Source organism: Equus quagga, chromosome 7 (genome assembly GCF_021613505.1).
Source record: "Equus quagga isolate Etosha38 chromosome 7, UCLA_HA_Equagga_1.0, whole genome shotgun sequence".
Classification (NCBI taxonomy): Eukaryota; Metazoa; Chordata; class Mammalia; order Perissodactyla; family Equidae; genus Equus; species Equus quagga.
The window spans coordinates 34,257,460-34,273,977 of record NC_060273.1 but is presented as its reverse complement, the minus strand read 5'-3'; the positions used below and the strand labels follow the sequence as shown (position 1 = coordinate 34,273,977).

General features: G+C 55.1%; 1 protein-coding gene across 1 annotated transcript in view; it reads right to left on the bottom strand.

Annotated features, from left to right (window-relative positions):
* Nucleotides 1–191: 191 nt before the first annotated feature.
* Nucleotides 192–16,518, bottom strand: part of CYTH3 (cytohesin 3) — a 55,638-nt gene continuing 39,311 nt past the window's right edge. The window contains exons 8-16 of the mRNA XM_046666527.1: nt 16,285–16,403; nt 10,932–11,012; nt 9,509–9,621; nt 9,168–9,316; nt 8,789–8,900; nt 3,807–3,883; nt 3,652–3,723; nt 3,387–3,541; nt 192–3,114 (exon numbers count right to left, since the gene is read on the bottom strand). Of these exons, the coding sequence (XP_046522483.1) occupies nt 3,042–3,114; nt 3,387–3,541; nt 3,652–3,723; nt 3,807–3,883; nt 8,789–8,900; nt 9,168–9,316; nt 9,509–9,621; nt 10,932–11,012; nt 16,285–16,403 (951 nt within the window). The 3' untranslated portion in view covers nt 192–3,041. The remainder of the gene's footprint in view (nt 3,115–3,386; nt 3,542–3,651; nt 3,724–3,806; nt 3,884–8,788; nt 8,901–9,167; nt 9,317–9,508; nt 9,622–10,931; nt 11,013–16,284; nt 16,404–16,518) is intronic.

Genomic DNA, 16,518 nt, shown 5'->3' with positions numbered 1-16,518 from the left:
CTTTGTGTCTTATTTTTTACTGCTGTTTTCCCCATTTGCTTACAGCCGGCCGCCTTCCTGTTGCATCCGCCCTCTTACAACCGCTAGAGCTCCAGCCACAGGCGCTCACCCCGCGCGGGAGGAGCGGACCCCGGGGTGGGGGGTGGGACCTGACCATCGATTTTAAAGAACCAGGCCGTAGACACTCTGTGAACAGTGCGTTCGATTTTTATTTAGTGAACACAGTATTTGCAATCTGATAGCCATACACCCTCCAATTTGACTATTCACTTTACAACAAAATATCAATAGATATAGGATATTTCTTCATGCACGTTGTGGGAGTATATACATTGAAAAACAAACACTCCAGAAGTCAATCTATATGTACATTATTTACATATTAACTATATTTACTGTAAATAGAAATGTTTCCTAAGAAAAAATAAAATGAGAAATCACAACATGTGGTTTCTGGTCTAGAACAGACCTAACTTCTGGGCAAAGCACATCTATGCAGATAGATGCATTTTAACCTTAAAAATATGCGCTGCTTTATATGAAGCATTAAAGGCCGCTCCATCTATAAATAGCTCCTATTTTGACTCAGTTTGGTACCACATTAAACTGCTCGAAAATGTTCTGTGATCCTGAAGACACTGTCGCCTGTCTGGGCCCAGGGTCGTCCCGTTAACCCTCCCACGGTAACAGGCTGGGCCGTGGAAGCCGCCGCCTCCCCCCGCCCCCCACGCCCCCGGCCTCGTGTCCCGAAGGAAGCTGTCTTTGGCCAGAGCCGGACGGCTGATCGGAGCCCTGAGCGCGGACGGGGGTGGGGAGGAGGGCGCGCGACCATGCTGAGGTCCAGGCCACAGGCCCTCCCGCACGGCCCCTGACCCGGGGGCTTGGTGGAAGTGATGGCCGCCTGCCTGTCAGCTTAATACTGTCACAACACCGCCTGCAATTAGATGATTCCAGGTAACGCTCTGATGGCAGTTAGAGACCCTCAGCACTGGCTTCTACATCGGCCCTGGGCCGGGGCCACCAGGCAAGGGGCCTCTACAGACGCCCAGAGGAACGGCTGCTCACGGTGCTCCCTTCCGCTCCCTTCTCCCAGCCCCACCTGAGGCCAAACCGAGACGGAGCGCCCCGCCACCCCCAGGGTCCTGGAGGCAGACAAAGGAGCCTGACACCGGGTTTTCCTCGAGACACGATGAGTGGGCGAGGTGGCAGCAGTGGCGGCAGCACATGGTCTGGGGTCCGGACAGCGTCTCTGTTTTCCTGGAAGACTGAGGCCAGAGTTGCATATATACCAGTCGCATTTCAGGAACGCTGACTTGCCTTTCTCAAAAACTAAAGTTTCAAATCTGAGGTATCGGTACAGTAACAAAGCCTAAAAGCTCGGGAAGTGACCAAAAAAATCCGTTTGATGCCTGTCGGAGCGTCGTGGGCTCAGGCCGCTTTGCTGTCTAGTGTGTCTTAAAGCTATGTCAAGGTCAGCTGCACCGGGGCCAGGGGCCCACCGCCCGCAGGCTCAGTGTCAAGGCAACTCCCAGGCAGGTGACTCCTGGGGGACCTCCGCGTCAGGGCACAGTCAGAGGATCCCCTCCTTGGACTTGATCGTGCACAGGAGTTAATGACCTCCAGAGGGTGCAGACTCGGGGTGTCTACGCAGCCCAGCCAGTGCAGGGCCGGGCGCTGGGTGGGGCCGGGGGGTCCGATACAAAGGCAGGCCTCTGTCCCTGGCCATCCTGAGGACAGCCCGGCTCGGCCAGCTCCCGGGTCAGCCTCACCCACTCACGCCAACACGCAGCCCGACCAGCTCCTGGTCGTGATCTCCCCAAGTTCCACCACCGGCAGATACTTGGGGTTTGTAACTATTTACAGGAAAACCTAAGCGCCGCCCATGTTCCTCCCACAGCTGCTCTTTCCCTCCTCATAACAGCAGATTAAATCTCTGCAAACACGGAACAGGCTTATTTCTAGTTACCTGTCTATACATTACATTGAGGAATCTGCTCAAATTATCATCAGGTCAGTAAAGTAAGTGTTCATTTTGCCAAAAGGTTTTGAATGGTGAAGACCGTGGTCAAAAGCCAGTCTGAGCCACATGTGCAGCTGAACCGTGAAACTGCCGTGTGGGGTCAGGAACAGTCAAATCTTAGCTGTTTCACCTGGTTCAACGTACAGACTAGTGGCGCTGGGGTTCAGAGTTACAGGATAAACGCCCAAAACCACAACTTATATTAATGATTTGCCTTTTTAGAAAGTGTCTGTGGGGCCATGAAGTCTGAGCTGGAGAGAGGTCCTGGGGGACCTGGACACCTGGAGCCCCAGCCCCACCCAGTGCGTGTCGCCCTTGAGGACACAGGGCATCTGGCTCCACCAGGAGCAACAAGGGCGCCCCTCGCTGACAGAAAGGCCCCCCCCCAGCGCCCCGCCCCGTGCAAGCGCCCTGCCTCACCCGCCCTCCAGGCACTGCATACGTGTGTGTGTGTGGGGGGGGGGCATTTCTTTCAGTGCACACAGTACATACTTGTGTCCAGGAGTTAAACTTATAGCTGCCATTCTAAAAATACTACTGTTAGAAAGTATCTTTCATTATAATTTCAGAATATAAAAAGGCATATAAAAGCTAGAATCATATATATCTGAGAAAAAAAACTCTGAATAAAAAAGTGGTAGCTTTTCCTTTCCTGCTTTGCTAGAAATCGGTGGCTTCCGGAACAGTGAGCACCGGCACCGTGAGCGCATGTGGCGCCACTGGCGGCAGTGAGGTTCCCGGGCGTTGCTGCGGGCGGGGCCGGCGAGGAGGATGATGGCGACATCTGCGGGCGCGGGCAGCTCGGCGGGAGGAAGGAGAGGCTCACAGCTGACGACATCCCAGACACGCGCACGGGCCGCCTCGGGGGCCTGGGCAACCCCAGAGCACAGCCCGGAGGCAGCGCCTCCCAGAGACGCCTCTGGAAAAGGCCTCCGGGGCCCAGGGGGTCCTGGGGAGGCTTCCAGTCACTCTCTGCTGTGGGGTTTGGTTTTTCCTTTTACCTGTCCAGGCCAGGAGAGCTCTACTTTTTATTGGCAATCCTCCTTTTCCTTGTGGCCAACATGTCGTAGAAAGGATCCCTACTGATGCTCGCTCTGGGGGAAAGGGGGAAGACTCGGTTAGGTGGGAGGGTGGGTCCTCCCGCCCCAGCGCCCGCAGGCCCTCCAACCAGAGGGGGCAGGCGGCAGGAGCAGAGCGGCTCCTCCGAGTGGCTGGGGGCAGAGGGGTCAGGGTCTTGCACGCCCAAGTACAGGTGCGCACAGGCAGGCACACACACGTGCAGACAGGTGCGCACACGTGTGCATGCACACCCTCTCTCAGTTAACCACCCAAAGGAAACGGCTCGGAGCTGGGGCTCCCCGCGCACCTGATGGACTTCATCCACTCCTCCTTCTCCTCGGGGCTGGGCGCCGAGATCCGGTACACCACGTGGTTGCCCTCCACCACTCGGCCGTCAGCTTCCGTTTTGCAGGCTTTGATGACCTGCCCTTTGTGGCTCGGGTTATAGAGCTCAAAGCAGTTCTGGCGGAGAAAGGGAGAGGGGCCGTCACGGCGCATGTCCCCACAGGCCCGGCGGGTGAGGCTGCCAGCCGGTCGGGGAGGAGAGGAGTTGCAAGAGAAGGGCAGCTTACGGGTTTCCGGGGGTCCTCCACCTCCCTGATGCTCAGGTTTTCCAGCGGGATGATGCCCCTGGGCTCCTTGTCCTACGAGAGAAGAGCACAGGGCGGTGCTCAGGCCCGGCCGGCCGCAGGGCCCCACCACCCACCGCCGCCGCCCGGCCACTCACCGTGGTGTACTCGAAGTAGTACAAGCAGTTGTCAGTCAGGATGAACCAGCGCCGCTTCCAGGTCTTCACGCGCCCCCCTGAAAGCAGAGGCCTCGAGGGTCAGCGTGGGGCGGCCAGCGGCAGGGCCCGGGCCCTACACTAAATCCTGCAGTTTTAGAAATGCCAAGCTTGGCTTTCAGTTTCCTTCCTCGTGAAAATTCCGACCTTCCACCCAACACTGAGCCAAGGCCTGCGCAAGGCTGTGTGCCTGCCCGCTGGCGCCCAGGGGGCGCGTGGCCCTGGGGCCCTGCATGCACCCCCCAGGCCCACCCCCGCGCCCTCTCCATGGCCACCTAGATAACCCAATTGCTTCCCAATTCAGCTTCCGGGAAAAGTTAGTCATGATGAATGGGTTTAATCTCCCCACGTGGAAATGACAGGAGGATGAAGTCAGAGCGGCTCCCGGTCTGTCCGGCCGTAATCCTGTTACCGCGGCCGCTATCGCATTACCGAGGACTCTGGGCAGCCCTGGGATCCATCAGAATCAATTACTCCTCGGCCCAGGGAATTGTTCGATTGAATTAATCTCTTAACAAGATCTGGAACCCACATGGAAACACACACACACACACACACACACACAGAGCCCGCCTGCATCTACTCGCCTTTCACTACAGACAACTTTTTTACTCTTAAATATTCAGAAGAGACAAACTGGCTTCAATTTCTAGCCCTTGCTTCTGACATGAAGTTGAAAAAACAGAGAAAAACATGCAATGTGGTAATAAGAGAGTCAAACGACACATGGGCACAGGGTCAGAGGGCTCTCCATGCCCCACGGCTCCCCAAGGTGACGGCAGTGACATTCGGGGGTGAGCTCGCCCCCCTTTCTCTGCAACATGGAGCAGGTGAGTGTCGTCAGGGCTGAGGGTCAGAGACCCGGTCCCTGCACAGACGTGGAGACAGGACGAGGGAAGGAAATGTCGTGCAGGACACGGGGGGGACAAGAAGGGACACCTGTCGGCCCCCAGGTCATCCCAGGGCTGAGACAGGAGGCCTCCCTGACCTCTGATGTTCGCAAGGATCCAGGCGGGGGAGACACCGGCTTCAGGGAGGGAGAGAGCCCCAACTGCTAGGATTTGGTGGCACGGAGGACGGGCGCTTGGAGACCCCTCTGGGACCCTTCCCCCTGCCTCACTGTCCTTCCTCTTTTGCAAGGCCTCAGGCAGGTGGAGGCTGGGCCACGCTGGGAGGGAAGGTCTAGGGCGTCTCCCCCCGCCTCACTTCCAGCCCCATCAGAAGGGTCTGCCCACATGCTTCTCCGAGATTCCTGCAGCAGCGCCCTCGGCCCTCAGACCCCAGCCCACCCCCCAGCTCATGCCTTCGTGCCCCAGGGCCTTTGCTCAAGCCGCTCCTGGGTCTGGAGCCATACCCCTTCCTCCAACGTCTCTCTGACCCCCTGAGCTGGGCTCTTGCTCTCTGTCCCTGCGTGCAGCCTCGGCACTCCACCGGAATCCTCCGCTCCCCACTGGACAGGGCCTCTCATTCGTCCCCTTTAAGAGCCAGCACACGGCAAGCCCCAGCAGCCGGCAGGGCACAGGCGGTCCTGGTCTCAGCTGGGCTCCATTCCCCCGCCTCAGCGACAGGGAGGCCCAAGTTCACACGGAGGGGCCCCAGCAGAGCCTCAGGGCAATCGGCCTCGTCCCAAAGTCCTCTGGTGACAGGGGACAGCACCCATTCTCCTCAGGCACATCCCCCCAGCCCCAGGCCACTGGGAACGAGTCCTGGGACAGCACCCTCTGACCCCCAACAGCAGCCCACGCGGCTCCTGAAAAATAAATGATCCCGCTGCTCCTGGCCTGAAGCCCCCAGGGGCTCCCCTCTCAGCAGAGGAGCTGAATCCCCAGGACAGACAGACAGACAGACGGCCCCAGGCCCACTCCGGCTCCCTGCCCCCCGCCCCGCCCTCCGCTATGTCCCGAGCCGCTTCTCAGAGCTGCCCCCAGCCCCTGTGCATCATCTGCCCAGCACCGGCTCTGCCTCATGCTCCTGTCGCTGGGTCACTGGGTGGCTGCTGGTGTTCTGTCACCACAGGCCCCACGCCTATCACCGACCCTTATTGCCAGCTGCCTTGAGAAGCGACTTGGCCAGGAAGGCGTCCCAGCTCTGCGCCGAGTTCAGGGGCCTGTCTGGGGACCCCAACTCTGGCCCAGGGCTCAAGGCCAGGCGGGCTGCAGGAGTCTAGACTGAGGCCCCTGGGGCCCCCCCAGGCATCCTCTCAGCCCCGCGGGCAGCCCAGCAGGGCCAGTGGCCATGCCCTCGCTCTCAGGACCACAGCAGGTTTTGCTGCTCCACTCCTGCACACGCTTCAGGCGGAGCTTCAGGGGCGGGGACCTGCGCAGCCGCCCCCCGTGCCTGCAGAAAGGAGCCTGGCTTCCCCACGTCCTCTGTGCAAATTTCCCACTATTTTCATGGCTGTTACGAGGCACGTGCGTGCGCCCACACCTAATGTGCCCACACCTAATGCGCCCACAACCAGCACATGCACACACGCCTGCGATGCATCCTTTTTTATGCACGGCAGCTCAACTCTGACCCACATTCCTGCCAGTGTTTTTAACACAACTGACTCGTTCTCAAAACCCAGTGCCTGCTGTGTAAGGTGTTTACTTGACAACCACTAAGCGACACTGGTACTCCTGTGCTCGCCCAGGCCTCTGGGAAGGGCCACCTGCACCAAGGCTAAATTGACAGTAAGACCCGGCTGAGCAGGGGCACGCTGCGCCTTCCGTCTCCGTCTGAGCAGGCACGTGGGGCACACGGTCTGTCCTCTAGGCCCGTCTCACAGGTCTCAGGCCACACACCTCTGTGTCCACCCTGTGCTGGCGGGGCCCAGAGCTGAGTGCAGGAACCCACCCGGGGCCCACCAAATGCCCCTTCAGCATCAACTGCCAGCAGATCTAGGGCCTCCTTGGTCCTCAGAGATCGACACCCCCAGTCTCGGGTGGCCAGGCCAGCATCAAAACTGGCGGGAGGAGGCCTGTGGGCAGAACATCTCTCTCTGGGCACTGGGGGCCGGTGCGGCCAGGCAGGGCAGGAGCCCTGGAGGGACCAGCCCAACAGGCTGCTGGGAGTGGCTCTGAGAACAGAGCGGATACAGAGGCTGCCTGGGGGCGAGAGAGGCAGCAGGGGGCGTGCCGAGGCTGCCGGGCCATCACCTGGCCAGCGGGCTCCAGGTCTGAGCAGCGCCAGCATCGCCAGCTTTGTGGCTGCCAACGAGGACGCCAGCACTGACTCCCCTTCACACAGACACAAGGGATGGGCAGTAGGGGCAAGGAATGAGCAAAGCCCAGGCCCCTGGGGGCCATCCCCTGTGCCAAGGCCACATCTAGCTGCTTCAGGCCCCTCGGGCCCTCATTCAGGGCCAGCCAGCTCTGTAGCTCCCAGGACTTGTGCACTGATGTCGGGGACCACTTATCTGCTCAGCCGGAAAACAGGCTGGAAAGCAAGGCCCGTGGTGCCTTCATTCCACTCACTCAGTTCTGCCTCTAGAGCCGGCCGCAGCCCCGGCACCGGCTGCCAGGCAGGCCCGCGCTGTCCCCGGCCTACGAGGGGTACTTGCTGGCAACGCAGGAATGGGAAGGCCCATGTGCCACTGCTGGTGTTCTAGCTGCATCCCCCCTGCCCTCACCCAGGACCAGAGTGTGATGTGACCGGACAGTCGGGGACACCTTGAAGGTTCCTCAGGCATTCAAGTCTGAGGCTGTGGTTCTGGGTCTTTAGGCAAAGATCCAGAATTCTCCCAGACCTCAGCATAGCCAGAAAATAAATCAGAGCAAGACCCCAAATTGTAGCAGCAGACCCATGGTGCGCACCCCCACGCCTGCCACACTGTCACCATGCCCGTGTCTTGTCCTCCCCTTGAATAAAAACACAAAGTCACCAGAATTCTCGTAGGCCTTGGTGTCTTACAATCTGTTCTCAAAGAGCCTGGATGGCACACAGTTGTCACATCTCACAGGCTCTAACGTCACAGGAAAGCAGAAATCCCAACCCCCCAGCGTCAAAACCCCTACCAATTCCTAGAATTGCCCAGAAAATGCAAAGGCCATTCTACTTCTTTGTCAACGGCTCGGAAGCCTCTACGCCATGTGCGGACTCTTTCCAGGGGGGATGCAAACGTGCGCTGCTAGGTTAGTATCAGATGGGTGACTGGCGAGGCTACAGGAACAGAGCTGGCTCCTGGCCACCTCGCTGCCACACGGCCCTACAGACGGGGGGCGAGCCTGTGCCCACGCGGCATTCCCATGGGCCTCGGACCCCGGGAACAGAGAGGCTGGCGCTCCGGCCACTCCTCGCCCAGCCCTGCGGTGTGGGTGTCACCTTCTCTGCCCCTGGCGTGAAGCTAACCCCAGCAAGTCCAAAGCCACACGGGTCAAACGAATGGCAGCCACAAGTCAGAGCTTCACACAGACCAGCGGGGGAGAGAGACCGAGAGAGGAATGAGCGGCTGGGGAAGGGCAGGAAGCCACTGGGTACGTACCTCCTACCGCAGAACAAGCAGGGACAGCCCGTCACAGAACAGAAAGGTGGGAGCCACAGGCAGAAGGAAAACAACAAGAAGGCACATTTAAAGCACGCATGGAAAATCAGCCACGCCGAACCAAGAGAGGCACGCAGGTTCTCGGAGGCCGGTGAGAACAGAAAACTGCCTTGGGTTTGTCTGGACACTAAGTGAGCAGTTTTCTGGGAGGTTCGTGCAGCCCGGGCGCCCCTCTCGGCCACGGACACTGACAGGATGGCCCCGTTCGGACAGGGCCCGAGTCGGAACAGCAGCCAGCGAGTCTGGGGCGGGCGGGCGGCCGCCGGGAGCGGGTTTTGGCCTCACACATTCTTGGTGAGGTCCCTGCCTCTGCTCAGGGGCCCTCGCTGGGAGGAGCATGGAGCCGCGGCCCCGGGCTGGGGGCAAGGAGCGCGGTCCCGCCCCACCGGCCGCCACTCACCCAGCTTCAAGAGCCAGCCCTCCCGGTCAGGGTTGAAGAAGGTGTGCGTCAGGTCGTTGCCGTCGTCCTCCGGGATCTTGAACGGCTCGTTCTTGATGCTCTCGTACAAGTTCTGCGAGGAGGAAAAGTGCCAGCGCTCAGGGACCGCGACGGAGGAGCAAGGACCCGTCCTTCCCTCTCTCCCAAGTGCAGAAGCAGCATCAGGCCCAGGACCAGGGAGCCGGGGGCTCCCTAAAGATGCTTTAAAATAAACGGACTGGTGCTGCCGACGCTCATGGGCAGAATGTGACACTCCTGTGGACCAAGGACAAGGTAAGGGCCGGCGAGGAGGGAGGGAGAAAGCTCGGACGCAGCGGGCAGCAGGCTCGGAGCAGCTCACCCTCAGCAGCTCCTCCGGGAGGTCCCCTCCCTCGTTGATGCCTCGGTTCATGGTGATGAAGCGCTCGGCGGTGGGCTTGTCCCGCACGTTGTGGTTGTGGAGGCTTGTGTTGAGCATGATGATGGCAAACGACAGCACATAGCACGTGTCTGCAAGAGGTCAGAGGGCAGCAGGGAGCGCTCAGGGCCTGCGAAGCCGAGAAGCTGGTCTAGGATTTCTACGTGAGAGGCAGACCCACGCGTGCAGGAGGCGCTGCCCTGGGGATGCCACGGCAGGGAGGCGGGCCCACAACACAGACGCTGGGGCTAGGACCAGGGGCTGGGCGCGGCTGTGTCACTGACCTGTGGACTGGAAGACGCCGGGGTTACACAGACAGTAGCGGGACGCGAACGCCTCCATCATGCGGTCAATCTTCTGAGCCTCCCCGGGAAGTCTGAAGCTCCACAAGAATTGCCTGCAGAGAAAGGAGCACTGGGAATGACCACGTGTTTCCACGGCCCCGGCCTCATGAGCCGGGCCCCAGGGAGGACACCAGGTGCACGGAGCAGGTGGCAGGCGACGCAGGAGAAGCCTCAGCTGTCAGAAACCCCAAACCCAACCCAGGCAATGTTCCGAGGGCCGAGCACCACACGCTCCTCCCCCTGGGCCACAGGACAGGACAGGCGCCAGAGGGATGACCGGGAGCTGTGGGGCAGCAAAGCCCAAGAATCCACTGGTGGCAGCGGGCAGCTCTGTGCCCTCAGCCGTCCACTGTGGGGCCAGCTGGATGTCTCCCCTGCAGGAGCAAGGCAGGACCCTGTGGCTCTGGGCCAGAGACTGACCAGCTAAAAGAAACGGCCTCCTGGCTGCCACACCACAGATGCCCCCCCAGACGCACCAGGCCCGCACCTCTCCGTGACGCAGGTTCTCAAAAATTGAATGTAAGCTCCTGAACCCCAGCAGCAGGATTCACACTGTGTAACCCAAGCCAGCTCTGAGCACAAGGGCGGGAGGGTCAGACAGCAACGCTGCCGCCACCTCAGTCTGCAGCAGAGGGATGCCACGAGGAAAAGAGCTCCCGCTGGGGCAGAGCACGGAGGAGAAGAGCGGAGACCAGGACCAATGTGGGCGGTCACATGCTTCCCAGCCTCAGGGCAGGCGGGGGCTTGCTCCCAGCAGGGACCCCGCGGCCAATGGGCTCAGGGCTCATCCATCCAGGACCCAGACCAGATGGGGAGCCGGTGCGGCCCAGGCTCGAGGTGCAGCCATTGGTGACTCAGCCTGGACACCATGGAAGAAATTAGCTCCTCTCAGCGGTCCAGGAAGAGGAGCGTGTACAGGAGGATGACCGGAGTGGACATCTGGAGAGACGACACCGGCCCCTCTGCTCCAGAGGCAGTTGTAACTCAGGGCCTGACGCCCAGCGATGCCCGGTTTGCCCGGACGACACTGGGACTGGGGGCGGCCACCGATGGCAGGATACCCACCCTCTCCCCGGCACACACCGCAGCAGTGGGAAGAAAGCATGCACACAGCTGCCAAATGTCATTAATTCTGGAAGAAAGCAAGGAAGTGTGACGGGGAGGCAGAACCAGTGGCCACGACGAGGCGAGCAGAAGCCCATGTCCTGCGGCTCCGGAGAGACCATGAGAAACGAGGGGTGCCAGTGTCCCCAGAGACGCACGCGGCCCTTCCGGATCCCCCGGAGTGGATGGGTCCCCTCCCGTCCAGGCCTCTGTCCCTGCCTTCCACCTGCTCCGGGACAGCACCAGACGAAGCGCTCACCTCAAGGCCTGGACGAGGTTGAGGTCGGCAAACTCATGGAGTTCGACAAAAGCCTGGAGGACTCTGATATTAAAGTCGTCCCTGGGAAAAGAAGGAAACGGGGTTACAGCCCACTGTGTGTGATCTCAAACATCTCCTAAAGCCAGTGTTTGCAGGCTTTGATGTCGTATGACTCAGTTAAGACATTTGTCACGGTGTGTTTGTTTTTGGATTTGGCGCAAAGATGACCCAGCAGGATACAAAGAGTTTACTTGGCAGAGGTCAGAGTCAGGGTAGGGGACCGTCCTGAGATCCCAGGGCCGACCCGTGGGTGCCTCGTCCTCCGTCTCCACTCAGCCCAGGAGGCACGTGCCCCATCACTCCCCTAGCCCGGGCAGGGGCTCAGAGAGGGGACGCCACCCCGGTGTCACACACCAGGAAGTGAAGGTCTGGGCTCAGAAAGCAAGGACTGGAGGAGAAATGATACCTTACGTTCATAATTAGCTTTGCAAAACTAAAGTGAACGTGAGAATACCGTAAAAGGTATAAGGTTTCATGTCAACATAAAAGATGACGACAAAATGGGAAACGATGTAACAGCGACAACTGGCTTCACTGGAATTTTAACTCAAAGCCGTTCCCAAAGCCCCGATCTCGAGGTGCAGTAAGGACCCCCCTCAAGCCAGCAAAACACTTTGGTCCCACCTGCCCCACCCAGAGGGTGGCGCCTCAGCTCCACTGGTCCCAGCTGACCATCCCCTCATGTGGCTCCCAGCCACTGATGGCAGCTCCAGCCTGGAGGCTGCTCCGTCTCCGGAGCCCATGACCGCCTCCGGCTGCTCTCGCCGCTTCTGCTGCCGTTCACCCCACTGCCAGACAGTCTACTCCAGGGGGATTGTTCTAAACGGTGAATCAGACCACGCCCTCCCCCCTCCATGTCAACCTTCCAATGTCGCCCCTTTTCCCTCCTACAATGAGCCCAGAGGCCATCACTGCCCTGAGCACATCTCCATTCTGTCCCCTCCCTGGCCTCCGGCCACAGCACATGCCAGCCCGTGGCCCAGCCTCTGCCCCAGATCCCTGTAGGGCTCACTCCCTCGTGCCCTCAACATCCTGACACAAATGTCACTTTCTCAATGAGACACCCTGACCAGCCCCCCAGCTCTCCCGGTGCCCCTTACGCTCTCCTGCTTTTCCCTTCCTCCTTCGCCTCCATCGCCTGCGAACACATGATACGTTTTCTCATTTCTTATGCTTATCATGTATCTTCTGCACTGCTCCAGCGGAATGAAGGGGCACAAGCGGAGGAAGCCATCTGCTTACCAACGCCACTCAAACGCCTAAAACAGTTCCTGGCACGGACTTGGAACTTAATATTTTTGGGATCTCAAAATCTGCAGGCACTCAGTATTGGGTGACTGCATGGATTGTCGGACTGCATTATGCAAATGCAGTTCATCTCGTCGCACACCTGCCAGAGGACGATGAAGAAGCCCTCACAGCACACCCTATTAGACTAGGTGTCGGAACTCCTAAGACGCTGCTCAATTTTTTTCCCTAAATCAGCTTTGTTGACACATAATTCACATACCTAGGAGCAGCATTATTGGGTCACATGGTAAGTTTAGTATTTTGAAGAACTGCCAACTGCTTTCCAAAGTGGCCGTATCATTTCATAACCTACCAGCAGCGTACAAGGGTTCTAACTTCTCCGCATCCTCACCAGCATTTATCATCTGTTTTTGTTTTTTTTTTTTCCACTACAGCCATGCTAGTGGATGTGAAGTGGTATCTCGTTGTGGTTTTGATTTGCATTTTCCTGATGGCTAATGATGCTGGCCACCATCCACGGTCTTAGACACTTATTTATGTATCTTCCTGGGAGCTTTGCCCAACTTTATAATTATGTGTCTTTTCATTATTGAGTTGTAACAGTTTTTTATTCTAGATATACATTCTGATCGGATTTCTACATGACTTGCAAATATATTCTCCTATTCTGTGGGTGGTCTTTTTACTTTCTTGATGAAAAAAAGTGTGCTTCTTTGAAGCACACGCGTTTTGAATTTTGATGATGTTGACCTATCTTTTTCTTTTGCTGTTTGTGCTTTTGGTGTTATAGCTAAGAAACTCTTGCCTAATCCAAGGTCACAAACATTTACCTCTATCTTTTCTTCTGTTATTTTATAGTTTTAATTCTGGTATTTGGGTCTTAGATCTACCTTAATTTTTGTGTACGGTTAGTGGTCCAATGCCACTCTTCTGCGCGTGGATACCCGGTTGTCCCAGCATCATTTGTTGAAGAGACTACTCTTTCCCCCCACTCAAGTGTCTGGGCACCCCTGTCAAAAATCACTTGCCAGTAAATGTGAGGGTTTATTTCTGGGTTCTCACTTCTACTCCACAACCTATATGTCTAACCTTATGCCAGGACCACACTGTCTTGATTAGTGTAGCTTTAGTCTGTTGTCTAATTGGGAAGTGTGAGTTCTCCAACTTTGTCCTTTTTTTTCCCCAAGATTTCTGTGGCCATTCCGGGCCCCTGAATTGCTCTATGAATGTTAGAATGAGCTTGTCAGCTTCCACAAAGCAGTTAGCTGAGATTTTTCTGGGAGTGCATTAAATCTGTAGGTCAACGTGGAGGGTATTGCCATCTTTGCAATATTAAATCTTCCACTCCATGAACATGGGATGTCTCCGTTTAATGAGTCCTTTTCATTTTTTCCCCAAACATTTTACATAGTTTTCAGAGTAAAAATTTTGTACTTCTGTTAAATTTATGTCTAAGTATTTTATTCTTTTCAATGCTATTGTAAATGGACTGCTTTTCTTAATATCCTTTTCCGCTTGCTCATTGCTACTGTATAGAAATACTGAATTTTGTATATTGACCTTGTCTCCTGCAACCTTACCGAAACTTGTACTTTTCTCTTTCCAAACTGGATGCCTTTAATTTCATTTTCCTGCCTAACTGCCCTGGCTGGAACTGCCAGGACCATGTTGGACAGCCGTGCTGAGTGCAGTTATCCATGCCTTGTACTTGATCTGAAGGGGAAGCAAGAGAGAATTTGAGGGGTTTTCACAGGTGCCTTCTGCCATGTTGAGGAAGTTCCCTTCTTTTCCTAGTTTGAGTATTTTTATCATGAAGCAATGAATTTTATCAAATGCTCCTCCTGCATCTATTGGGACGATCATGTGGATTTTGCCCTTTATTCTATTGATATATATATTAATTTATTTTTTGTAGGTTGAAGTAACCTTGCATTCACGGGATGAATCTCACTTGGTGTACAATCCTTTTTATATACTGCTGGATTTGATTTGCTAATGTTTATTTGAGGATTTTTGCTTCCAGTCACAAGAGATAGTGATCTGCGGTCATATTTTATTGTGATGTCTTTGCACAGTTTTGGTATCAGGTAGTACAGGCCTCATAGAATGAGTTGGAAAGTGTCCCACTCATCACTTTTTTCTTATGTTTTATTGAGGTCATAATAGTTTACAACACTGTGAAATTTCAGTTGTACATTATTATTTTTCAGTCACCATGTATACGTGCCCCTTTCCCCTCATGCCCACCCCCAAGCCCCTTCCCCTCTGGTAACTGATAACCTGTTCTCTTTGTCCATATGTTTGTTTATCTTCCACATGAGTGAAATCATACGGTGTTTGTCTTTCTCTGTCTGGCTTATTTCACTTAACATAATACCCTCAAGGTCCATCCAGGTGGTTGCAAATGGGATGATTTTGTCTTTTTTTTACAGCTGAGTAATATTCCACTGTATATATACACCATATCTTCTTTATCCATTCATCTGTTGATGGGCACTTGGGCTGCTTCCACATTCTGGCCTTTGTGAATAATGCTGCAGTGAACATAGGGGTGCATGAGTCTCTTTGAATTGTTGATTTCAGGTTCTTTGGGTAAATACTCAGTAGTGGGATGGCTGGGTCGTATGGTGTTTCTATTTTTAATTTTTTGAGAAATCTCCATACTGTTTTCCATAGTGGCTGCACCAGTCTGCATTCCCACCAGCAGTGTATGTATTCCCACCAGCAGTGTATGAGGGTTCCCTTTCCTCCACATCATCTCCAACATTTTGCTGTTTTTTTCTCTTGGGGATTATAGCCATTCTAACAGGTGTAAGGTGATATCCCATTGTGGTATTGATTTGCATTTCCCTGAGGGTTAGTGATGCTGAACATCTTTTCATGTTCCTCCTGGCCATCGGTGTATCTTCCTCTGCCCATTTTTTGATTGTTGGTATTTTTGTTGTTGAGTTGTGTGAGTTCTTTCTATATTTTGGAGATTAACCCTTTGTCAGATATATGACTTGCAAATATTTTCTCCCAGCTGGTGCGTTGTCCTTTCATTTTGTTCATGGTTTCCTTTGCCTTGCAGAAGGTTCTTTAGTCTGATGCAGTTCCATTTGTTTTTTCTTTTGTTTCCCTTGTGCGAGATACGATATTTGAAAAGATCCTTCTAAGACCAATATCAAAGAGTGTACTGCCTAGATTTTCTTCTAGGAGTTTTATGGTTTCACATCTTACCTTCAAGTCGTTAACCCATTTAGAGTTAACTTTTGTGCATGGTCTAAGATAATGGTCCACCTTCATTCTTTTGCATATGGCTGTCCAGTTTTCCCAACACCATTTATTGAAGAGACTTTCCTTTCTTCATTGTACGTTCTTGGCTCTTTTGTCGAACATTAGCTGTCCATAGACGTGTGGTTTTATTTCTGGGCTTTCGCTTCTGTTCCATTGATCTGTCCCATTTTTCACTTTTGATCAAGTATTTGTAATAAAAAGCTAGAAACAGAGGCCACCCTGGTTGAACAATTGTTGGGCTTCAGTTTAAAAACCCAAAGTCTATTTCGGCTCACCCAGGGCATGCACTGCCGTGGGGTTCCCGCCCCACCTCTGCTGAGCAGAGCAAATGGACTTTTAAGTGGAGTTGGCCGGGAAAGTGAATCTGACCAGCTGTTCTCCATTTAAAAAAGTACTAACTTTCCACCTTTACTCACACCCACAAGTAACAGGGGAAAGAAAACCACTGAGAAATCTGGTGTATTTCTGGGCAAAACATCAAAAGAAGATTAAGATGCTGTCCAAGGTGAGGAGAGAAAGGCATTTTCGGTTCTGTTGGGATTTCCTGTGGAAAGAGTTCCAGAGGAGCCCAGATCCCACCCACTTCCAGAACACCCACCCCCCCCACCTCCTCCTCACAAGGGCACAGAAGAGGACGTGACTGCACGGGGCTCACTCCTTATCAGGGAGCAGCCAGCGCACCCCTATAGCCCATGGCTGAGTAACTGTGACAGACCCTGCAGCAGAGGGTGGTCCTGGCTGGGCTGCTCTTTCTCCTTCAACTTACCTCTCCCCCAGGTAGTCCCCAATGACGGTTTTATTTAGACCTTCTCCTTTATACAGGAACTGGGCCACGTCTTCTGGGGAACTCTGCAGCAGGTCATTCTCTATTAGGAACTGAATTCCCTGAAGAGGAACAGAAGAAACGAAGCGCCGGTTAAGAGGGTGACCCAGACTCATTTTTCAAAGACACAGATACGTTTAGTGTAACCACCTTACTGATTTGGATACAGGAAAAATA